Source organism: Cherax quadricarinatus, chromosome 32, assembly GCF_038502225.1.
Source record: "Cherax quadricarinatus isolate ZL_2023a chromosome 32, ASM3850222v1, whole genome shotgun sequence".
Taxonomy (NCBI): Eukaryota; Metazoa; Arthropoda; class Malacostraca; order Decapoda; family Parastacidae; genus Cherax; species Cherax quadricarinatus.
This window is the reverse complement of record NC_091323.1, coordinates 15,622,328-15,649,010: the sequence shown is the minus strand read 5'-3', so window position 1 is coordinate 15,649,010 and position 26,683 is coordinate 15,622,328. Positions and strand designations below refer to the sequence as shown.

Here is a 26,683-nt window from a genome sequence, read left to right as displayed (position 1 = left end):
ATATCTGATGTCTTTCACTTGAATATTTAGAAATGTAATTAATAAACGAAAGCCTGTAATTGTTTTACATGATGGTAGGATTGCTGGTGTCCTTTTTTCTGTCTCATGAACATGCAAGATTTCAGGTACGTCTTGCTACTTCTACTTACACTTAGGTCACACTACACATACATGTACAAGCACATATATACACACCCCTCTGGGTTTTCTTCTATTTTCTTTCTAGTTCTTATTCTTGTTTATTTCCTCTTATCTCCATGGGGAAGTGGAACAGAATTCTTCCTCCGTAAGCCATGCGTGTTGTAAGAGGCAACTAAAATGCCGGGAGCAAGGGGCTAGTAACCTCTTCTCCTGTATATATTACTAAATGTAAAAGGAGAAACTTTCGTTTTTCCTTTTGGGCCACCCCGCCTCGGTGGGATACGGCCGGTGTGTTGAAAGAAAGAAAGTAATTAATAAAGCAAGAAAATAATTGCAAACTGTTCCTTTATTCACCAACAAAAGGTACACTATTTTGCTTCATGTGGAGATTATTCTTCCTTTTGAGTCTTCATCCATTAACACCAGCAGAGTAATAAATACTTTTGTGTTTGGAAGCACACTATACATCATGTAAATGAGCATGAAAACCTGTCTACTGACAAAATAACTGGACATATTGGACATTTTACATTGTTTCTTCATCCCTTCTACAAATCTGTACAGTGACTGCAGTACATGCAAGTGTGGTTAAAGCACATCAAATCTGTAGTGTCATGAAACTGAAAAAATGCTGTGAAATTTCACTAAACAGTATTTACACACTTGTGTAGGTCTTATGCTATGTGATGGAAATTAATTATAACAAATTAAAAGAATCTTATATATGTATGACCTATTTATTCTTCTTGTAACTAATATGAGCCCAGAATTAAAACTAATACTCATATTACTAACATGCAGAGTATACAATTTGGGAGAAGAAAGAAATATAAATGCCATTTCATAATACAGTACTGTACTGTAATAGAAAAAAATATTTACTTGCATTTAGTACCTGTTCTGTACTACACACTTCCAAGTATACGGGGTCCCAACTTGTAAACAAGTTGCATTCCTGCTGCTTAAATTTACAAACAAGTTGTTATAACATGAAACCTATTTTCCCATAGTAAATAATAGAATAATGGATGGTCATGTTTCACCTGTTTAAAGTGTGTAGCAGTGTATATAAATTTTTAATTGCTTTATTCATTAGTACGGACATAAGCAACTTAGGTGTTCCTAAGTTGGGTGCTCCCTGTGTATTAATGGCTATACTCACTACTGTATCACAGGGCACTGACTGAATAGGCGATCATGCATTATATGCAAGGATAAGCATGAATGCATATTTGTTGCAATTAGGGTGCTATATTTCAAGTAGTATATTTTTGTATAAATTCTCATGGAGAGTTTTCTTTCAAATGCAATACTACATTCATACCAATTTAGTCAGAATTTAAGATGCACATTATATTTAAAAAGAAAAAAAAAAAAGCACTAACCTCATATGGGTCATTCAGCATTAAGACATAATATACCTGCACTGGTAATTAGTAAATATACACTTACAAGTTTGGTATGCACGAAGTATTTCTCACCCATTTGTAAAAGAAAATAGGGTTTGTGATTTATTAATTTTTTTCAACTGATTTTACTATCAAGCCAGCTGTCGTAGCCATGATGTGACAGATCCCAGGCTTTCACCTCCTTTGGCTACAGCCTCTACGAATTCGACTTTAAGGGGTCCAAGGTGACTGAATTCAAAGTCTTGTCCCTGGCGACCTAAGAAGCTGTTGTTGTTGCTGCCTTCACCCACTGACTGCAGCTGGTTGGCACTCGTCACTCGCAGCAGATTCCTATAAAAAAAAATTAATACATGACAAATAAAAATGCAGCTTATAAAACTTTGGTGTAGATATGAACACTGTAAATTCAGTGCTTTAAAATACACTAACATACTTCATTATTTAAGAAATGTTTGCAGCTTGCCACAGTTTTAAACCATAATGTATAAAAAAAAATGACTAGCACAGGTCAAAATCTTGAAGATGAAGATGGCTGTATAATAGTAATAATAATAATTACATTTTATTTATTAACACATCGGCCATTTCCCACCAAGGCAGGGTGGCCCAAGAAAGAAGAACTCATCATCATTCACTCCATCACTTTCTTGCCAGAGGCGTGCTTATACTACAGTTATAAAACTGCAACATTAACTCTCCTTCTTCAGAGTGCAGGAGCTGTACTTCCCATCTCCAGGACTTAAGTCCGGTCTGCCAGACTTGAATCCTGAATAATAATAGTTATAGCAATAATAATAATAATTTAACATGACTGTTCCAGGTGACCAAGTTCTTAGCTTTTTGCTAGTATGCCTTCCATTTTATTGACTGAGCACAGGAAACTGCCCAGTCAACTATAAAGTGATCAGAAATTGATAATTTGGCCAATTTCACTCAAATTTCAAAGTATGCTAATTTCAGAATAAGGTCCAGAATAAACAATGCAGGTACTCCTGATACTAAATAACATTTCTTCTGTTTGTTAGTTATGTTTCCAGGCTTAACACACTAATTCCATTTTAAATTTTTATTCACACAAAAAAATCAAAGATTTACTGTTAAGCATTATTGTGATAATTGTATAAATAATGTCAGCGCATTTGTGAATGCATATCAGACTAACCAGTGGATGCATTTTGGACAAGTTATGTGACCTGTTTACTCTGGAATATTGGCAAAAATCGAATATTTCTGCTAATTTGAACTCAATTTCAAGCTATTTCCAGTCCTAAAACCAATCAAAATCATCTCTATTTCTGTAGTATATCTTCCACTCTATCAAATGAACCAAGATTATTATTATAATAAAAAAAGTGCTACGTCACAACGGCTATACAGCAAATGAACCAAGAAACCATGAATACAACCATAAAAATCATGTGAAAATACACCACAAATTCGCTGTTTTAAATTAAAAACATGGCCTCGGTTTTTTCCTTGTTATGCACTGTGTGCTCCAGGAATTTTTTATATGGTGCACACTTACCACTTAGACCCCTTCTCTCATATCTAGGCCCAAATTTACCACTCACAGCTTATCTGAGTGAGCTGAGCTCATGGCATAGTTCTGTGGCACTAACCCAGAGTTCAAAACCGTAGAACTATGGCACTGACCCTCAAGAGGTCAGGATAACCCAATACAGTCAAACACTGACTTATTTCCATGTTTTGACGAGTAATAAACCTTGAAATAATTGTATTATCATAAGATTTGCTTGTAAATATGCTTTACAGTTGTCTTAACCCTTTCAGGGTTTTGGGCGTACTAGTATGGCTTATGCACCAGGGTTTTTGACATACTAATACGCCTAAATTCTAGTGCCCTCAAATCTAGTGAGAGAAAGCTAGTAGGCCTACATATGAAAGAATGAGTCTATGTAATCAGTGTGCACAGTATAAAAAAAATCCTGCAGCACACAGTGCATAATGAGAAAAAAAAACTTTGACAGTGTTTTTGGTTTAAAACAGCGACTTTGCATTATATATTCGTATGGTATTTATGATGGTATTCTAGTTTTCCTGGTCTCATTTTATAGAATGGAAGACATATTACAGAAATTGAGACGATTTTGATTGGTTTTACAATGAAAAGTACCTTGAAATTGAGCCCAAAGTTGCAGAAATCTTTGATTTTTGCCAAAATTCAAAAGTAAACAAATCATGCTACGCGTCCAATACACGTCAACTGGTGAGTCTAATATTCTTTCACAAGTACCATTTCTACACTAATGCAGTAGTCTGCATAACAGCAAATCTTCTAATTTTTTGTGAGAATAAAAATTCAAAGTGGAAAGCAAAGGAATGTAAGAGGGGCATGGGGACGTGACTAATGAACAGAGGAAATGTTATTTTAGTGCCAGGAATGTCTGTCTTGTTTATTCTGGACCCTATTTGGAAATTGGCATCTTTTGAAATTTGTGTGAAATTGGCAAAATTGTTAAATTCTGACCACTTTATTGGATAGTTGAAATCAGTAAATGGGTGGTTTCTTGTACTCATTTCATAGAAAAAATGGAGTTCTAGCAAAATAGTTATGATTTTTTGTCAACTAGTACACTAGAATTGGCCGAAAAAGAGCTCAAAGTGGGCAAAATCGCCGATGTGTAAACATCGTCGAAACCGCTAACTTCGTGAGAGCATATCCGTAAGTTTTCCATCAAATTTCATACTTTTGGTGCCATTATGATTGGGAAAAGATTCTCTTATCTTTTCAAAAGAAAAAATAATTTTTTTTTTTTTGAAAATTTGGCGACCCTGAGAACAAGTCTCGGAGAGGGCCTGGCGACCCTGAAAGGGTTAAAGACACGTACATGTTATGTACACCTATGTGCCTTCCCTCTAACCTAATTATTTAACATAATAATTAGCCTCTTTCATTTTTCTGTTTAGGTCACCCTGCCTTGGTAGGATATGGCCGGTTTGTTAAAAAAAAAAAAATTAACCTAGGATAATCCAATACTGTCACACAATGTGACTTATTTCCATGTTATGAAGAGTATTACATCTTGAAACAATTATATCATTAGTAATCTATGTACTGCTTAGTGTTAGAAGGCCAAAGTATTAAAAAAATTGAATAAAAAAAAAAACAATTATTTGCATCAGTTTATACTGTATACTCCAAGTGAAACAATGTTGAATCATGCATTTCCTCATGCTTGAAGAACTAAAGCCACCTTGCAACACATCTAATATCAAAAGAAACTAAGGTACATAGAGTTAAATATTAAAAGCAATAAAAAACTTTAAAATTATCATAATTTGTCATCAATAAAATGTAAAGTAAATGTCACTGGGGTATTTATGTCACTGTTGCTAACAAATTATGTTTTTTTTTTTTTGCCAACTTCAACACACCATAAAATAGTAAGTTTTTATCAGATTACACTCATTTTAGTCTTATCAATACATAAAAATGCACTCTTTGAAACTAAGAAAAATTTTTTCACGAACACACCCAAGAAATGTAATTTTAGGATATGCCACAGTTAAAGAGTTACACCAGCACAATGATGCCATACGAAACCTAAGTGTAAAATGATAATGAGTTGAAAGGTTTTATGAAGGTGTTGGTAATCAGGTTCCAGATGAGAATCAGAGGTCTGATTCTTCTGTAAGATCATCAACACCTGATTCATCACCTACACATGTGACACAGGTTGTGCCTGCAGCTATTAATGTGATCTTCAAGGGGAGATGTACTAATACTAAAGCACTCTTGACTGAAGGAATTAGAACTACCTCTCCATTCTTGGATCAAAACACATTATATTTCCCATTATCCAGGGGCTATATGACCCCTATGAGACTAGTGCTTCCCATGATCATAAAAGCAAAACTGTAATTAATGTAGTGATGTAGGAGATGATTAGAATTTAAAGTGTGCTGGGCACCTGCATAGCAAAAAGTAGAATGCTTCAGCAGAATTGATTATAGGGCATAAACATATCTGATCTTCTCTTGAACTTGATGATGTTCCTCTCCATCACTGGAATACCCACTAAGAACTTATCCACTATACAGGGTGTCTACAAAAACTCCCTGATTTCAAATGGGTATAACATGTAACTTTATTGCAATAATCTTTCACAGTATCTTCAGATGCAGGATTTCATTCAGTTTCATGTGGTATAAGGCAGCATTAAAGGCACTCAATGTGCACCCCTCTGGTTGCCCGGCAAACATTGAAATGATAGTCCAGTTCGGTCCAGACACTGCAGCATATCTGATGTTATCATGCAAACTGCTTCAGTCATCGAAATTTTCAGTTCTTCCACGGTTGCAGGTAGTGGTGGTACATATACTGTGCTCTTCACGTACCCCCAAAGAAAGAAGTCACAAACAGTAAGGTCCAGTGACCTCTGCAAGTGGCCTGCAAGGTCACCAGACCTGTTTGTGACTTTTCTCTTTGAAGGTACATGAAGAGCACAGTTTACGTACCACCACTACCTGCTGAAAATTTTGATCACTGAAGCAGTTCGCACGATAACACCAGATATGCTGCAGAGCGTCTGGACCGAACTGGACTACTGTATTGATTTTTGCCGAGCAACCAGAGGGGCGCACAATGAGTGCCTTTAATGAAACTGAATGAAATCCTTTATCTGAAGCTACTAACTGGAAGATTATTACAATAATGTTACATGTTATACCTGTTTGAAATCTGGGAGTGTTTTTGTGAATACCCTGTATTACATAGTTTTTTTTTTTGGTTGTCTCCCACCAAGACAAGGTGACCCAACAAAGAAACAAAGCTTCTCTTTTTACACTTAGTAATTTACACAGTTATTTTATTGAATTTTTCTAACCTGCAGAAAGTTCTAAGTTAATTTATCTTTCCTAGAATCAATCCTTTTTTTTTTTTCTTTTTGAGTATCAGCCAACATCATCTCTTCAATTTCTTCATTCATCAACTACTCGTCTTATGTGAATAAATGATTTAGAAAATCGACTAGTTGATAAATGAGACACTTGTGCAATGTTTGGGTATCTTTATTCTGGAAATGTTTTGCCAGCCAGTGGCTGCTTCAGTCCATTGCAGCAGAGAAAGGTGGTAATCAGTCCTCATCTTCCACCTTTCTCTGTGCTGAACTGATGAAGCCACTGGCTGGCAAAAGGCTTCCAGAATAAAGATACCCAAATGTTGCATAAGTGTCCCATTTATCTACTCATCTTATTACGTAAGCAGTTCCTCTGCTTCTGCCTACTACAAGCTGACAAGCAGCCTCATATTAATTTCTTCATTGACATGGGAGTAATACTAAAATCATTCCCGATTCTTCATGCAATTCTTTCAACAGGAACTGATGGTGGATTCTCCTGGCATATTTGCACCCTTAATATTTTCAATACATTTTTCAATATTATATTTTTCCCAGTGCTGACAAAGTCCATTACTCTGTCACTACCAGTGTCACTAAAAATACAATAAAAAGTGCATGTGCAATATACAGTACTACTTTAGGAAAGCAGCAATGATTCCTTAGTCTATGAGCTACAGCATAGAAGTTAGGAATTCTTAGCAAGCTGTTTGACTTGCAGGGGCCTGCCTGCCCTTGCCAATGGTTAGCCATTTAGCACCCCTGTGATGCCTAACCCACAAAAATTTGAACAATCATTCCAAGGTCCAGTTATGGGAAACAATCACTGCCCCCCCCCCTCCAAAAAAAAAAAGAGAGAAGGGGGAAAAAATGACTAACTGTAATACTAGTTTTTAAAAAAAGCTTATAGGCAAATACAAGTAAAGGTTATACTCAACATACATTTCCTTCTCCAGAGTCTTCTGTATGAGAGGTGCTGCCCTGGCTAGTTTGAGATCCTGCTTGTTGCACACCACCAATACTCTGGACACTTTACTCTGCACAATTCCATCACACAAAATAGTATACAGGAATCTGGAGTTCATTAAAAATAGGAATATTAATGATTGTAATTATTGTTATATAGTTAATCAAAACTTTATAACACAAATTATGGCAAGACAAATTCTTGGTACAATATTTATTTTACAGTACAGTGGACCCTCGACCAATGATGGCATCGTATAACATTAAATCCGACTAGCAATACATTTTAACGCAAAATTTTTGCCTCGACCAACGCAATTCGTTCCGTTTCAGACACGTCCATGTGTGGCCTGCGCAGTGTTTACAAGCCAGCCACCGCGGTCGCATCCAAACATACAATCAATCATACTTCAAAGATTAAGGAAATGTGTGCAAAGTGGGTTGAACTGCATATCTTTATGGATGAAAATCACCCTAACACAGCTATTGCAAGCCGTGCTGGTGACTATTACAATGACAATGTTGTGGCCCATTTTAGACAAATCATAAAGGAACGGGAGGTACAGAGCTCTATGGACAGATATGTTGTGCGAGAGGTCCAGTGACTCTCAAGCTGGTCCTAGTGGCATTAAAAGAAGAAGGGAAGTAACCCCGGAAAAGGACTTGACACCTCAAGTCCTAATGGAAGGGGATTGCCCCTCTAAACACTAACACCATCCACACTCTCCCCTCCTCCCATCCCATCACTCATCACCAGATCTTCAATAAAGGTAAGTGTCATGTAATTGTACATGTCTTCTTCAGTTTGTGTGTATTAAAATTAATATTTTATGTGGTAAAATTTTTTTTTTCAATACTTTGGGGTGTCAGGAACGGATTAATTTGATTTCCTTTATTTCTTATGGGGAAAATTAATTCGACTAACGATAATTTCGACTAACGATGAGCTTCAGGAACGGATTAATATCGTTGGTCGAGGGTCCACTGTATAACATAAGTAAAACAAAAAACAAGTGCTTCAAGAGTCTTGGTAAGTACTGTAGAGAGTACAGTATTTTAGCTAAGCTTAGTGCAGAAAGTGTTTGAATGAAGAAGATATGTCATACCAATTATTGGTGGAAAGTCATATATAATACTGAGAGAGAAAGAAAAAGCAAGAAAAAGAAAGAAAATGAGAGAAAGAAAAAAGGGAGAACAAAAAGGAGAGAAAGAAAAAGACAAAGATGATATGTCATACCAATTATTGATGAAAAAGTCATCTATAATTAACCCTTTGACTGTTTTGGTCATATATATACGTCTTATGAGCCAGTGTTTTGGACGTATATATGTATACTCAATAATTCTAGCGGCTTCAAATCAAGCAGGAGAAAGCTGGTAGGCCCACATGTGAGAGAACAGGTCTGTGTGGTCAGTGTGCACCACATAAAAAAAATCCTGCAGCACGCAGTGCATAACGAGAAAAAAAACTGACCATTTTTTTGGGCTTAAAACGCCGACTTTGAGGTGTATTTTCGTATAGTATTTATCATTGTATTCTTGTTTTCAGGGTCTCATGTGATAGAATGGAAAACATATTGCAGAAATAGAGATGATTTTGATTAGTTTCACGATGAAAACGACCTTGAAATTGAGCTCAAAGTAGCGGAAATGTTCAATTTTTACCAATGTTCAAGAGTAAGCAAATCACACCACACGTCCAATACACATCAACTGGGGAGTCTAATATTCTTTCACTAGTGCACTGATATTATTTATATCATTTTTACAATAATGCAGTAGTCTGCATAACAGTAAATTTTGTATGAATAAAAAATCAAAATAGAAAGCAATAGTAATACAAGAGGGACCTAGAGATGTGACTAATGAACAGAGGATATGTCATTTTAGTGCCAAGAATGTCTACATTGTTTATTCTTGACCCTATTTTGAAATTGGCATCTTTTTTAATTTGCATGAAATTGGCCAAATTGCCAATTTCTGACCACTTTATTGGGTAGTTCAAATCGGTAAATGGGCGGTTTCTTGTACTCAATTGATTGAAAAAATGGAGTTCTAAAGAAATAGCTATGAGTTTGGTCAACTGGAACAACGGAATTGGCCAAAAACAGGGCTCAAAGTCGGCGAAATCGCCGATGCGTATATGTTGCCGAGACCGCTAACTTTGCGGGAGTGTAATTCTGTGAGTTTTCGACGAAATTTTGTACTTTTGGTGTCATTACCATCGGGAAAAGATTATCATTTCATAAGAAAAAATTATTTTTTTTTTTTTCCAAAAATTTTGAGACAGAATGACAGTTTCAGAAAAGGGCTTGCGACAGTCAAAGGGTTAATACAAAGAGAAAGAAAAAGATAGCAAACCCTCAATAGTACAAAATATGATTTAGTACAAATTATAAAAGATACCAGACTTTATTTAATAAAGACCTGGACTCTACAAATATCTATGACTTGCTTAAATCACACTCACAAGAAAAGACTGATGGAGACCTTCTTAATTTAGATCAACAATAAAATGTAATAACGTTTTTGTTGTTTACTTTATAATAAACTTTAGTTTGAATAAGATATCTTAAAGTTTATTATAAAGTAAACAACAAAAACGTTATTACATTTTATTGTTGATCTAAATTAAGAAGGTCTCCATCAGTCTTTTCTTGTGAGTGTGATTTAAGCAAGTCATAGATATTTGTAGAGTCCAGGTCTTTATTAAATAAAGTCTGGTATCTTTTATAATTAGTTTGAATAAGATATCTTAATCAAGGCTTTAGGGGTGGGGGTAGGAGTGTGAGTGCGCATGCATGTTTTTTTTTTTTTAAACACAATGGCCATCTCCCACCAAGACGGGTGACTCAAAAAACAAACACTTTCACCATCATTCACACTATCACTGTCTTGCCAGAAGCATGCAGATATGACAGCTTAGATGTCCCTCTAAACAGCAAATATCTTAAACCCCTCCTTTAAAATACAATATTTCCTGTACTGCACTCTACTGTACTTCCCACCTCCAGGACTCATGTCTGGCTAACTGATTTACCCTAAATCCCTTCACATATATTACCCTGCTCATACTCCAACAACTCACCAAGTCCCAAAAATCATTAGTCTCCACTCACTCCTATCTAACATACTCACACGTGCCTACTGTATGTCCAAGCCCCTTGAAAACAAAACCTCCTTTACCCCGTCCCTCTATCCGTACCTAGGATGACCCCTGCCCCTCCTCCACTTAAGATTTATACACCCTCCAAGTCTTCCTATTTTGCTCCATCCTCTCTAAATGACCAAACCACTTCAACAACATCTCCTGAGCCCTCTGAAAAATACCTTTAGTAACTCCACACCTCTATTTCCACACTATGAATTCTCTGCATAATATTTACACCATACATTGTCCTTAGACATGACATCACTGCCTCAAGCCTCCTTCTTGCTGCAGCATTTACAACCCATGCTTCACATCCATATAAGAGTGTTGATACCAGTATACTCTCATACATTCCCTTCTTTGCCTCCATGGATAACATTCTTTGTCTCCACAGATAACTTAATGCACCTCCCACCCTTTTTCCTTCATCAATTCTATGGATTATCTTGTCCTTCATCAACCCATCTGCTGACAAGTCTACTTCCGAATATATGAATGCATTCACTTCTTCCATACTCCTTCCCTCCAATGTGCTATCCAATTTTTTTTTTACTTAACTCGTTTGATACCCTTATCACCTTATTCTTATCTATGTTCACTTTCAACTTTCTTTCTTTACACAATAGTGCCTCACTCTGTGGCGCTTCGCTTTACGGCAATTTGCTAATACGGATATTTGAAATTATACCCAAAAATTCATTTACATGGCTCCTGATTCACTATTATGGTGTCTGTGTGCCACTCGTCCACTCTGTTTGTTTACATCCTCTGCAAACACATATCTCAGTTATGTCTGGAAACTTTCTCAAGTTTCAAGTGTTTTAAAGTTATTGTGTATTTTATATACATATACAGTGGACCCCAACCAATGAAGGCATCGTCCAACGATAAATTCGACCAACGAAGCATTTGAGCATAAAAATTTTGGCCCGACCAACGATGAAAAACTCGACCAACATGATTCGTCCCGAACGCGTCCATGTGTCCCATCTGGCCTGAGCGTGCCTTAGCTGCCCTGCCTTCAGTTAGTGTGCCAGTGTTTACAAGCCAGCCAGTGTGGTCGCATCCACGCATACATTTGGTACATTTTGTTTTATTCCAGTGTTTTTAGTGCTTGTAACTGCAAAATAAGCCACCATGGGCCCCAAGAAAGCTTCTAGTGCCAACCCTGTGGTAAAAAGGGTGAGAATTACAATTGAAATGAAGGAGGAGAGCATCACAAAGTATGAAACTGGAGTGCGTGTCTCCAAGCTGGCCAGGTTGTATAACAAACCCCAATCAACCATTGCTACTATCTTAGCCAACAGAAAGGCAATGAAGGAAGCTATTGTTGCAAAAGGTGCAAGTATGTTTTCGAAACACAGATCGCAAGTACTCGAAGATGTTGAGAGACTGTTATTGGTGTGGATAAATGAAAAACAGATATCAGGAGATAGCATCTCCCAAGCTTTCATATGTGAAAAGGCAAGGCAGGTGCATGATGATTTAATTAAAAAAATGCCTGCAACTAGTGGCATTGTGAGTGAATTTAAGGCCAGCAAAGATTGGTTTGAGAGATTTAAGAATCGTAGTGGCATACATAGTGTGATAAGGCATGGTGAGGCTGCCAGTTTGGACCAAAAAGAGGCTGAAAAATATGTGCAGGAATTCAAGGAAAAGGACTTGCTACCTCAAGTCCTCATGGAAGGGGATTCCCCTTCCAAAAAATAATAAAATCCATCATCTCCCCTCCTCCCATCCCATCACTCATCCTCAATAAAGGTAAGTGTCATTTATTCTTCATTACACAATATACATATGTATACATGTATTGTGTATCTATCCTTCTGTTTGTGTGTGTAGGAAAATGTATATTTCATATGGTAAAAATATTTTTTTTTCATACTTTTGGGTGTCTTGAACGGATTAATTTGATTTCCATTATTTCTAATGGGGAAAATTAATTCAACTAACGATAATTTCATCTAACGATGAGCTCCCTGGAACGGATTAATATCATTGATTGAGGGTCCACTGTATACTCTTTTTGTTACAATGACATCTAAGGGTAGTTGCGATAAAAGAGAGAGTTTTAAGGCTCTTACTTTAATTGCAAATTTAGAAATGATCAAACTCAGTGAGCAAGGTATGTCTATGTCTGATATCGGACTGAGATAGTACAGCTTCTCTTCACTTAGTGATGTACTTGTTTACCAATGTCTCGGACCTACGATGGGCTCTCTGACCAGTATTCATACCAAAATAAGGTATTATCAGAGGTGATTTCCTCTATTCTGTTTATTTCAATATACAGTACACTACTTGATAAACATTTAAAAATATACCAGAAATGTTATAAATGGTGCAAAGGTGACATTAAAACAATATCAAAGATGGTTGACACAAACTCACTACCATTATAGTATGCTCCTCACTTAGCAACAAACTTGTTTAACGACGTGGTCTTAGGAACGGAACTCCGTCGTTAAGTGAAGACAGGCTGTACTGATAATTGTACTTATGTGTACCTATACCTAAATAAAGAATAAGAATAATCACTCTGGGGCACTTTTTATGTTGTATACTGTATTAAGTTATTATAGACATTTTCATTAACCCATCTATGACATGAGCCAGGGTTTGTTGCTGTGAGCCAGGGTCTGTTGCTGTGAGCCAGGGTCTGTTGCTGTGAGCCAGGGTCTGTTGCTGTGAGCCAGGGTCTGTTGCTGTGAGCCAGGGTCCGTTGCTGTACTACATTAATGTATAAATAATTTGTTTAGCGTCACTAGTCACTCCCAATTGGATGCCCAATACCTGGTCAATTGCCAAATTAATGCATGTCCATCCAAGTCCATCTGACAGCGCCTGTTACGTGTCCACCCAAAACACTGTTTTCAGAATTTGTGTACTCTGCGTCTTTGTATTCTAGCAATTTTTACATTCATTTTACTTTCATATTATTTTTTAGGCCTAGCTCTACTGCACACTTAATATATGTTGAGCATAAATTCAAAGCTAGAAGAGGCTGGTTTCAAAGGCTTAGGGAAAGAAACCAACTGCACAACGTCAAAGTGCAGGGTAAGCATCCACATGAGTTAGCTGGGATAATCCAATGTAGTGGATATACCAAGCAGCAGATTTTTAATATGGAAGAAACCTAATTATTTTGGAAGATACTCTTTAAGACATTTATTACTAAAGAAGAGAAGTGAATGCCTGGCTTTAAAGCTGCAAACAATCTTTATTTCTTTCTGTGGTATAAAAAATGTAGTTTTACATGTAATAAAATATTATTAAGAACAAATAATTAAGACAGGCTAACACTCTTCCTAGGAACTAATGCTAGAGGCTAATACTACTCACCACTCACTATAAGCTAAAGACGAAAGTATTTTAAAGTAAGAAATAGTGTACTGGATATGCATTTTACTTTGTTTTTTAGGTCTAGTTTTATTATTTATGTAATAATATATGATAGTATAAACATATTATCAGGCATTTATATGCATTTGAAATTGAAAACAAGGGTGATTCACTTTACGGTGATTTTCATTTTATGGCAGTAACCTGGAACCTCACCCGCCATATAATTGGGGCCCTTCTGTATATACATAATTTATTTATTTAAACAAGTGCAGGATGTGATTTTTTCTTACTCTGCAACATCTCTAACATCCTTCTGAGCAGTGGCAGAATCCAGGACAAAAATAATTCCACGAGCTAACTTCTTCACTTTCTCAAACGCTGCAAAGCGAATTCGCTCATGGCCAGGAAGATCATATACAGGCAAAGATTTCTGTAAAAACAAAAAATGTAGAACATATTAATGCGTAATCATATCGGAATAAAGAGCATCACTAAGACACTGCAACATCCTAAGATAACTAAAGTACTGCAATGTCTTAAGTTAGTTGAAACTTATGGGTAATCAGTTTATATCTAAGGAAGGGAAGGCTTCTTCCAGTTCATTCACTCAAATTTTAAACTTGTTAGATATAAACACCGTGCTACTACAGACCATATTTTTCTTACAAGTCAGGTTAGCACAGTTTTTGAGAATCATCATACAAGGTATGTGATTTAGTTATATTTTTCCTGTCTTTAACATCTTGCAATCTAATATCCTCAAAAAAGAATCTAATAATTTCATGCAAGACTGAAGCCTTTCACATTTGGAATTGGCAACAAAATTATATAATAACAGTTCTATAAAAACAATTTTATGCCTCATTAGGCTAAGGTGAAATTGGTAATACTCATTAGGCTAAGCCACAAGCAGATAACTTTATGCAACACTTAATATCCAAGGTAAAAAGAAAACTGTATCATCTTAGTAAAAAACATAAAGGGGGATAAATAAAAAAAATTATGAAGAAAGGGGAACAAATATATTAGAATTATTATGCAAATATGTAAGAAATATTAAAGAAAAATTAATAATCAGAAAACACAAAGTACAGTGGAACCTCCACTAACGAGTTTAATTCGTTCCGTGACCTTGCTCGCATCTGAATTTGCTCGTTTGCAGACTCAATTTTCCTCATTTAAATTAACTGAAATGCAATTAATCCATTCCCGGCTCTCAGGACGCACGACAAGATACTTCAATATTTCGCTGTCATCGTCTATACAGCTTATTTATCTATCACAATTCATCTAATATGACATAATAAACAATATTAATAACACAGAAACATGATATATACACTCGAAGATTTAATGTTATGCAGACTACTCCATTATTGTAATAATTGCATAAATAATGTCACCCCATTATCAGACTAGCCAGTTGGACACACATTGGACAATAACATCATTTGTTTACTCCTGAACATCGGCAAAATCAAACATTTCCGCTACTTTGAGCTCAATTTCAAGGTACTTTTCATCGTGAACCCAATTAAAATCATATCCATTTCTGTAGTATATCTTCCATTCTATCAAATGAGACCAAAAAAAAACGAGAATACAACTATAAAAACCATATGAAAATATACTGCTAAGGGGCAGCTAATGGCTGGGAAGTGAACTCCGTTAATTATGGTCCGATTTCTTTCATTTTTGGTGTACGTTAAGAAGCATCTTTCCATCATACATTGCCCAAGTTTCAATAAGATAGTCCAACAAACAAATGAGATCCAGTTCCCTGGATCAAGAGCAAGAGTCCCCCACCTGCATCAAGGAACATCCCTTGAGGCCCACTTGCTTATGGAAATTTTACTCGTGTATGGAAGCAAAAAATCGACTGAGCGACTGCTCATATTTGAAAAAACTCGCATGTGGATGCACTCGCAATATAGTACAGGTAGGCCATCACTAATCTGGCATCATTCGGACCTGTAGTGTGCCAGATTAGTGAGTTTGCTGGAATACAGAGTGGTTAGATTAGAATACACTTAAAGTATATCAATAAAGACTCTGCTACATCTTCCTCATTTTCATCACTGCTTTCTCCTCCACTGGCTTGCTGCTATGGATTTACAACCATTTGTACAATTTCGGAGTCAGTACAATGATGAAATTTGAGTCAGTATAATGATGAAATTTGAAATTATGCTAGCCAAAATTAGCGCTGGATTACTGATGGAACCGGATAACTGATTGCCGAATTAGTGATGGCTGACCTGTATTACATTTCAGCAATGTGGGAAACAGTATTTGGACAAAAATGTAAAAAGACTACATATATTTTCTTCTAATTATAGGTTTTTGATAAAGAATATTCACACAGGACTGATAAACTAGCCAAAGCTTAGAAAAAGAAGAACTGTAAAGATTTATAATATAATAAAGATTGCTTTCAGCTACATACTATAAAATATCAAGCAAAATTTAACAAAAGGCACACCTTTCCAGTCACATATTCTCCAACAGACTCTTTAATGGAGGTAACAGAGATGACATCTGTTCCATAACACAACTGTGAAAATAGCTGCGTCTTTCCAGATTCACACAATCCCATTAGTAATACTGCACGTCGTTTGCTAGTTGCACGAAACAGACGCCATAAAATTACTGAAATGAGAAAAATAATAAATGATCAAATGGGGCTTTTATACTGTTTTGTATACACCAACTAGAAATAAGCATCCTTACTGCTTATAAAATACAAATATTTAATGGTTTAACATTACAATATTGTATTGTGTTGTGACCAGATGTTTTCAGTCAATAAGATATATCCTGTTGTATATTAGCATTACTATAATACTTCCTAATTATTATAAAATATTGTGTTCTACAAAGAGACCAGAAAATTGCTAAGGGAAGGATTACTGTGAGGTAATTTGATAAAAGTCCTACAGGCTTACCACCGAACTACTATGGGTATGTGTGCTACAAGGTGACTTGCTACCACTGTTACAGGTTGACCAGACAATTGATACAGGTAGGTGTGCCAAGAGGTCATTTGATACCAACTGACTGGACCATTCTAAACTTTTTTTTTTGTGTGTGGGGGGGGTTAAGGTCAGGGGAAGATTGAAGGCTGCATCAGTGCTGTGATATCTCACAATACTTAAAGAATTACACTGATTAACTTGCAACTCAGCATCATTATATCCTCATAGCATATTCCCAACTAAAAATAATTTATGTACCTGTTTATCTTAATTCTGTTAAAACAAAAATTATGAATTACCAAGAAATGCTAAATGACTCATAGGAATTTAGCACTTAAGGGAATAATAACATGAATTAAATATTATATTATTACCATTATTAATAAACCAGCTCACAACAATGTAGGATCATACAAAAAATTATATTATTATTTATATTTGAATTAAAATTATTATTATTGTATCTCATTCATGTACAGTACTACTGACATTCAGCTCTAGGTTTGCTTAAAATACTAAGCATTCAAGGGGACTATCAAATTTAACTACTGTAAAGTACTGTGCAATAATTATTGTATATATCTGCACAATGCAAAGCATGTGTGGATCATTATTAACCCTTTGAGGGTTTTGGCTGTACTAGTACGTCTTACGTGTAGGGGTTTTTGACGTACTAGTACGCACAAATTCTAGCGCCGTCAAATCTCGCGGGAAAAGGCTGGTAGGCCTACATGTGAGAGAATGGGTCTAAGTGGTCGGTGTGCGCGGTAGAAAAAAAATCTGGGACCCAGTGGTGCATTGTGGGAACACCCTCTTAGTAAACAATATCCACCATGCCTCGCGGTAAGAAGCTCCTCACTCCTCGGCGAATTGGGACACTTTTGTTCCCCAGTGACAGTTCTAATACAGATGGAAGTGCCAGTGAAGATGAGTTTCATGGTTTTGGTGAGGTTTTGACTGAAACTAATGACCATAATATCGGTATTAGTGAGGAAAACCCAGATGACCCTCAGCCTTCCACCTCTGGTGCTGGGCCGTCTTGTTCACGTTCAGTTGTACCAGAACCCAAGAGGAAACTTCTATTTTCCCAAATCCCAGACTCAGATGAGAGCATGGGTGATGAAAGTGATAGTGAATATGAACTACAAGCTCTTCAAACTAGTTCCAGTAGTGATAGTGAAGTGCAATATTCCCCAGTGAAGCGTCAGTATATACGACGATATATGCGCTCTGGTAGTGTGCCATATGTTATGCCAAGGGGAAGGAGTGTATCTCGGAGTACATCCCGTGGCTGTACAACAGGAACAGACAGTGAAAATGACGATGATACTGTTGCAATTGGGATGGAAAATGTGCGTGGCGGTAGTGGTGCCGGCGGTGAGGCACCAGCAGTGGGCCATGCTGCCACCCACGCTGCCACCCACGCCGCTGCGTCAGCTGATCTACAACAAAGGCCACCATCCCCCACTCACCCACCACACCAGCCTCCACAACCACAACCTCCACAACCACAACCACCTGTCATTGTCCAGTACCCACCAGCAGACCGCACCTGGGATTGGCAGGAAGCTGTCAATTTTGTTCCAAATGCCCACCAGTTTGATGACAGCCAAAGTGGAATACGGCCATCTTGTACACTTGGGAACAATGCCACTGAACTGGAATGTTTCGAGTTATTCTTTGACGAACCACTGATGGAAAGTATTGTCATGGAAAGCAACACACACTACGAGTACACCATGGCAAACACATTACTTCACCAAAATCACGTCTACACCAGTGGAAGGAGGCAACTGTGGCTGAGATGTATCTTTTCTTTGCCACAATAATGCTTATGCCACATGTGTATAAGCACAAAGTGAAATCATACTGGTCAACAGACCGCCTGATTGCAACCCCAGGTTTCAGTGATATAATGCCAGTGAATCGATTTGTGCTAATGTTATGTATGCTTCACTTCTCAGATAAAACCAGGCCTGAGAGAACTGACAGGTTATATAAGATTAGGAATGTGTTTGTGTATCTGAAAGAGAAATTCAGTACGCATTTTTATCCCTTCAGGAAGCTTGTAATTGACGAGTCTTTGATTCTGTTCAAAGGAAGACTCTCTTTCAAGCAGTACATACCAAGCAAGAGGAAACGCTTTGGTATAAAGTTGTTTGTGCTTTGTGATTGTTACAGTGGTCTGGTATTGGATATTATTGTGTACACTGGAAGTTATACATTGCAAAATACCAGGAAGTTATTGGGCATCTCAGGTGATGTGGTTCGAACAATGATAGAACCATACCTTGGTAAGGGGCATATATTATATACAGATAACTGGTACACAAACCCCTCACTCAGTGATTTTTTGGGAGTGAACATGACAGATGTGTGTGGCACAGTGCGTGCAAATCGGAAACATATGCCCAGGTTTGACGCTGGCACTCGTAGAGGTGAGGTGCAGGCGTTTGCTGCCAATGACATCATGGCATTTCGGTGGCATGACAAACAAGATGTCACACTGTTGTCATCAGTTCACCCTAATGAAATGGCAGACAGTGGCAGGCAGCATAGAGAGAGCAATGAACCCATTCTAAAACCTGCAGCTGTGATTGATTACACCTTCAACATGCGTTCAGTGGACAAATGTGACATGCAGATTGGGTTTGCTGATTGTGTTCGCAAGAGTTATAAGTGGTACATCAAACTGTTTTTCCATCTTCTGGACATTTCCATGCTCAATGCTTATAATATGTATAAGATGAGGACGAGAAACAAACCACAGTATGGCGAATTCTGTTTGTCTGTCATCAGACAAATAGTATTCAAGTACCAAGGAACAGCACCTGAAATTGACCGCCCACCAAATTATCAACAACTACCTGCTCGTCTGAAGCATGGTGATCACTTCCTGGTAAAACTGCCTGCTACTGCTTTCAAGAAAAAGGCTCAGAAGAGGTGTTACATCTGTGCACATACAAAAAAATGCCCACAACAACGCAGACACACTCGTTTTATGTGTGAGGAGTGTAAAACACCACTGTGCATGACACCATGTTTCAAAGACTTCCACAGGCTTCAGAACTTCTAGAAACATTCCCTGTGACTGTATATGTGTATATAAAATATAGAAAAATAGTAATAAACAACATTTCATATCGTTTGTTTGTGTAAATATTTTCTATAAACAAAATAATGACAACAGTGTTTACGCCCTTATTGTGTAGTATTGAAAAAGAAATAACTTACAAAATACTGATCATGTTGGCCTCAGAGGCCATAAAAGTTACTCAGAAAAAGAAAAATTGAAAAATAATTGAAAATAGTACATAAAAAAGTAAATAGAAAAATACCGGGTGACGGCAGTCGGCGATGTTACCAGATGTTGTTCAATTTTGGCAAATTTCACGCCTCCATATCTCGGTAAGTATTGACGTTAAAATTTTTTTGTTTAGCCTATAATGTTTAGAAAAAAAAACTATTTTTTCATAAGAAAAAATAATTTTTTTTTTTTTTTAAATTTGGCCGACCCTGAGAATGAGTTTCGGAGAGGGCCTGTCGACCCTCAAAGGGTTAATAATAATAATAAATAATAATTATGATGAAGAAGTATAAACCTGTGGAGGTCATGCAGCACCTAGAAAATTGGAGGCAATCAGGTTTGATCTGAGTAAATAGAAGGAAGCTCCAATTTCCTGCATCAAGAGCCCTTCATCAGTATCAGGACACCTTTTTTGAAGGAAAAGTACCTATACTATTCAAATCATTTAAACACCATTTATTATTTTTGTATAATATAGCATATACTTAAGTAAGTTGGCTAATAAAACATTTTAGCAACCTGTTCATACATCAGCAGCCACTGTTGTGTTATATCATTATTGTCAGGTCAAACAGTAATGTATCATTATGTTCAGTCTCAAACCAGGTCTCCTAGATTTAAAAGGAAATATTACACGATTAAGACTAATTAAGAAGAACATATGAAAATAGAGGTATGTGTACTATATTGAATGTAAGTAGCAGTTTGTAAGATTTATCTGTTATCTTAGGTGTTCATGAAAATTAAGAAAGAAAAGATCAGCATTCCTACCAAAGCACAAAAAAATAACAGTTTTCCATTTCTTACTTATTGAACATTATGGTAGTCCCAGTCCTGAGGGTGAAAGATGAATGTAGTGGGTCTTTAATTTGTAGATCCTGTGGCTTGGTAGCCAATGCTCTCACCTCACATACTGAGTGTCCATGGTTTAATTCCTGGCTGGGTGGAAACGATGGGTGTGTTTCCTTATAACTGCTGTCCCTTTTCACCTGGGTGTTAGTCAGCTGGTGTAGGTTGCATTCTGGTGAGGATGATCAAAGGACCACAATGGAAATAAGACAGACAGTCCTTGATGACACACTGACTTGACTGGATTATCCTGGGTGGCTAACCCTATGGGTTAAAAATCCGAAAAAAACACATCTTACAAAATTTTAACCAACACTTTGATATACTTTATAAAACCCAGTGTTGGGTCAAGCATTGTACAGATAAAGGACTTTACTGTAATTGTCTGTTTCATCAAGAATGCACCTCTTAAGATAAGATTTTCTTCGGATTTTTAACCCTGGAGGGTTAGCCACCCAGGATAACCCAAGAAAGTCAGTGCGTCATTGAGGACTGTCTGTCTTATTTCCATTGAGGTCCTCAATCTTATCCCCAAGGATGCTACCCACACCAGTCGAGTAACACCCAGGTACCTATTTGCTGCTATGTGAACATGACAACAGGTGTAAAAAAAAATGTCGAAATGTTTCCACCCTGTCAGGAATCAAACCTGGGCCCTCCGTGTGTAAAGCGAGAGCTTTAGCCACCAGGCCACTGGGGCACCCAGTCTCCAATGGAAATTAGTCACTCTGTCTGACATTTTTGGGTTATCCTAGGTTCTCTACACATATGCTGCTATGTATGATAATCTATGTAACTGTATTTGTGTATACCTGAATAAACTGACTTCCTTATTCCACCTCCCAGGTTGGCTGTTCTCTATCAACCTATTATTTTGCATGAAGCACTAAACCCATACAATGCTTAGAGAATAAGGTAATCAGATTTGGTCCAAGGAAATAGAGATAAGCTCTACTTCCTTGGATCAGAACCCTGCACCAGCATCCACAGCTGTGGCACTACAACCATGGTACTAAGATAAGATAAGATTTCGTTCGGATTTTTAACCCCGGAGGGTTAGCCACCCAGGATAACCCAAGAAAGTCAGTGCGTCATCGAGGACTGTCTAACTTATTTCCATTGGGGTCCTTAATCTTGTCCCCCAGGATGCGACCCACACCAGTCGACTAACACCCAGGTACCTATTTGCTGCTAGGTGAACAGGACAACAGGTGTAAGGAAACGTGTCGAATGTTTCCACCCGCCGGGAATCGAACCCGGGCCCTCCGTGTGTGAAGCGGGAGCTTTAGCCACCAGGCCAATAATAACAATAATAACAGCCACCACAACCTGAACCAGAAATATATTTTCCTCATTAAATTCAGGCATGTACGTGTTGAAAGTTTCCTTAAGAGATATCCTCCTCTTGAGCTTCATCTCCTGGGCCATGATGATTCTCAACTCGCCACTCTCAATATATCTTTATTAAACACACCAAATTTCTAATCCTATAGCATGAATTACGTAGACAACATCGCTTTGAAAGATCTTAAAAATTTAAAATAATAACTGTCTATTACCCACAAAATTAACACAGTACCTACCGAGTGTTACAACGCCAATAATAACAGCCACCACAACCTGAACCAGAAATATATTTTCCTCATTAAATTCAGGCATGTACGTGTTGAAAGTTTCCTTAAGAGATATCCTCCTCTTGAGCTTCATCTCCTGGGCCATGATGATTCTCAACTCGCCACTCTCAATATATCTTTATTTTTACTGAGACCAGTGAAGGTACTGCCCTCACCAGGTAATTAAGTACGCCAGGTTGAATGGATAACAATTACTTAAAATACTAAAATACTCGCATTAATAAAAACATATTTACCCTTATAAATATTTATAATGGAAGGCGCTCTTATTTTCTTAATGGGTTTGTGCGTAAAGTTTGCCTTGCATTAGATGAGACATTTAAAGCTACATAACATAAGTTGGAAATATTGACAAGTTCCAAACTGATGACAACAAAACAAGAAAGTTAAGAAGCTCGTGTTGCGCACTAGTTGAAGATCTGAGGAATGTAGTAATTTTTTCCAATACACACATTTACAACATTCAGACGGACACCACACTTGTAAACCCCCCCTGGAAGCTGGAGATGAGTCAGATGTACAGGACCTACCTACAATGAATGATGAGGCAGTCTTGCCACAGGCACGATCAGAGAACACTAATGTAACGGTGGTACCTGTTAAGGTGATAGGTGTTAAAGTTAGTTAGTTTAATATGTTTATTATGCACTCCATACCCATCCTGTGGGCGGTAGTCAAAAGATTACAGAGGTACATAATTGGTCCAGGGACTAGACTCCAAAGTTTTGATAGCTGAGCAAGTTACAAAGGTAATGAACTAGATCTGGTCATAATCATGACCAAGTTACAAAGGTAATGAGCTCCAGGTTGAGCTGGTCACACTCATGAATAATTGCAAAGGTAATGAATGATAAACACGTTATGACATGATTACAATCATAGACAAATTACAGAGTAATGAGCAGTTAACAAACATAGTAGGGAATTCATCCATTGCCCCAACAACAGATGTTGCTAGGTGCCTGTCTCTCCTCGGTAGACAGCCATTGCAAACAGCAGCAAGTTGCCCCGGGATCTGCTGCTTGCACGAGCACCATCGACCCTCCCCAAGAGGTCCAAGAAGCCAGTGACTCCGTTAGCAGCCCGATGGAGAGCTGTCCTAGGGACATGTCAGCGTCCTGGTGGACGCCAAGTTGATTGAAGATCCCAGGCCCTCGTGTGCACGGATGTTGAAGCTTGAGGAACTGAGTACACACTGCCTGTGGCACACCTGGCAGCTGCCTCGCGGTCGAACTCCACGATGCTGTCCCTGTAGTGGAAGTTCCTGTGAGCCCGGCACTCCCTGCAGTGTCATCGCGGGTTAGGGGAGAAGTACCCTCTACAGATGGGGTGGCGCTGGGAGTTGGGTGGGTGAGGCGGAGGAGACGCGCAGGGATGAGGCGTTATGAGAGGGTCACTGTTTACTACACACGCCCTCCCCCTCTCCCCCAGTGGAGAGGGGGGGAGGCGCTGACTGGTCCTGACTCTACGACACCAAACCCTCTAAAACTGCACAACACTTCAACTATTTACGCTGAAACGATGCACTGGGATGTCCTTTCGCTGCTCTGGTATCTTCTCAAAGCATTCACACTGAGTTCTGTTAAGTAGGGACCTGGTCAGCCTCTTTGACCAGGAGCTATCCTTGAAAATCCCGCAGCTAGCCCGCTACACAACCTGCCGCGTCGGCCATGCCAACAGCTGTGGGGAGGTGTTAAAGAAAGAACTACCTCAGAAGTGTCATCCTCTGGAGAGGCATTGGATTCGTATGAGCTTCGTCAAATTATAACAAACTTGCAGAAAAAACTGAGCAACTTGAACAGATGCTGAGAGAAGGAAGTGTCCTCTCAAAGTAATTTTCAAGGCAAAATCAACTCGAACCATGATCCTGCAGGAGAAAGCACAGCTGAGAGACAAACCGGAATTCAAGAGTGTGTACCTCGACCGAGACAGAACGCAAGAGGAAAGGAGGATACTGAGAGAGAGTGCAAAAACGAAAGGAGGATTGGGATGAAGAGAAAAAGAGAGGCAGAATAACCCACAGGTAGAAGGGCAAACACACCCCCCACAAACACCGGAAGAAGGACCCCAACCACGGCAACCCCAAGACAAATGTCCAGTCTAAGCCAACAATCGCACACCAATCCCTCTGTCCCCACCTCCACACCACAAACCCCAACCCTACAGCAACCCCCTATGGGAACTCTACCCCCACCACAACCCCCCATAGGCCCCTGCCAGTGCTCCTGCTCTCCCCACCCCAATATCCTCCCAGGACCACAGTTTTGAAACAGAAGCTGAAGGTTTGGTACACGAATGCAGATGGTATAATGAACAAATATGGGGAGTGGCATGAAAGAATCAATGAGAAGTCCCCTGACACCATAGCAGTCACAGAAATGAAACTCACTGAGACAACAAATGCAATTTTCCCACAAGGATATCAGATCCTGAGGAAAGACAGAAGGAGCAGAGGAGGGAGGGGGTTACACTGCTCGTAAAACACCAATGGAAAATTGAGGAAATGAGAGGCATGGACGAGATTGGAGGAAGAGAATACATAGTAAGTACGCTTCAGTCTGGGGAGCACAAGGTAGTCATTGCAGTGATGTACAATCCACCACAGAACTGCAGGAGGCCAAGAGAGGAATATGAAGAGAGAAGACAGCACAGAGGGTAACACCAACAGGGAACATACCAACAGGTGCTGGATGATATACAAACAATGGAGGAGGAGGTGCAGAAGCTGGTAAGTGACCTCGATACCTCAAAGGCGAGGGGTCTGGACAACATCTCCCTGTGGGTCCTTAGAGAAGGAGCAGGGCCACTGTGTGTGTCACTAACCACAATCTTTAATACATCCCTTGAAACTGGGCAACTACCTGAGGTATGGAAGACGGCAAATGTAGTCCCCATTTTTAAGAAAGGAGGCAGAAACGAGGCACTAAACTTCAGACCAGTGTCTCTGACGTGTTTAGTATGCAAATTCATGGAAAAGATTATCAGGAGGAGAGTGGTGGAGCACCTGGAACGAAACACGATTATAAACAACGACCAGCATGGATTCATGGAAGGCAAATCCTGTGTCACAAACTTTCTGGAGTTTTATGACAAGGTAACAGAAGTAAGACCCGAGAGACAGGGGTGGGTTGACTGCATTTTCCTGGACTGCAGGAAGCCTTCGACACAGTTCCTCACAGGAGATTAGTGCAGAAGCTGGAGGATCAGGCACGTTTAACAGGAAGGGCACTGCAATGGATCAGAGAATACCTGACAGGGAGGCAACAACGAGTCATGGTACGTGATGAAGTATCACAGTGGGCTCTTGTGACGAGTGGGGTACCACAGGGGTCAGTCCAAGGACCAGTGCTATTTTTGATGTATGTGAATGACATGGTGGAAGGGATAGACTCTCAAGTGTCCCTGTTTGCAGATGATGTGAAGCTAATGAGAAGGATTAAATCAGATGAGGATCAGGCAGGACTACAAAGTGACCTGGATAGGCTGGACACGTGGTCCAGCAACTGGCTTCTCGATTTCAACCCTGCCAAATGCAAAGTTATGAAGATTTGGGAAGGGCAAAGAAGACCTCAGACAGAGTATAGGCTAGGTGGACAAAGACCGCAAACCTCACTCAAGGAGAAAGATCTTGGGGTGACCATAACACCGAGCACGTCTCCGGAGGCACATATCAACCAGATAACTTCTTCAGCATACGTGCGCCTGGCAAACCTGAGAATAGCATTCCGATACCTTAGTAAGTAACCATTCAAGACACTGTACACTGTGTACTTCAGGCCCATACTGGAATATGCAGCACCAGTTTGGAACGCACACCTGGTCAAGCACGTCAGGAAATTAGAGAAAGCACAAAGGTTTGCAACAAGGCTAGTTCCGGAGCTCAGGAGAATGTCCTATGAAGACAGGTTGAGGGAAATTGGACTGATGACACTGGAGGACAGAAGGGTCAGGGGAGACATGATAACAACATACAAAATAATGCGTGGAACAGACAAGGTGGACAGAGACAGGATGTTCCAGAGAGGGAACACAGAAACAAGAGGTCAC

The 26,683-nt window shown here is 38.7% G+C and overlaps 1 protein-coding gene across 1 annotated transcript; it reads right to left on the bottom strand.

Moving 5' to 3' along the window:
• Nucleotides 1-469: 469 nt before the first annotated feature.
• Nucleotides 470-22,807, bottom strand: SrpRbeta (signal recognition particle receptor beta). The gene is made up of 5 exons (XM_053778988.2): nt 22,586-22,807; nt 16,354-16,520; nt 14,162-14,301; nt 7,352-7,483; nt 470-1,880 (listed from the first exon to the last, which is right to left on the bottom strand). The coding sequence occupies exons 1-5, from the start codon at nt 22,719-22,721 to the stop codon at nt 1,682-1,684; spliced, it is 774 nt and encodes a 257-aa protein (XP_053634963.2). The 5' UTR covers nt 22,722-22,807; the 3' UTR covers nt 470-1,681.
• Nucleotides 22,808-26,683: the final 3,876 nt, after the last annotated feature.

What these genes read in the sequence shown, in the direction of transcription:
- SrpRbeta (XM_053778988.2), bottom strand. Translation starts at nt 22,721, where the DNA reads ATGGCCCAGGAGATGAAGCTCAAGAGGAGGATATCTCTTAAGGAAACT. An exon ending in GATGTTAGAGATGTTGCAGA is followed by an intron (nt 7,484 to 14,161) that starts GTAAGAAAAAAT and finishes AATGAACTCCAG; the next exon opens with ATTCCTGTATACTATTTTGT. An exon ending in AAGACTCTGGAGAAGGAAAT is followed by an intron (nt 1,881 to 7,351) that starts GTATGTTGAGTA and finishes TTTTTTTTATAG; the next exon opens with GAATCTGCTGCGAGTGACGA.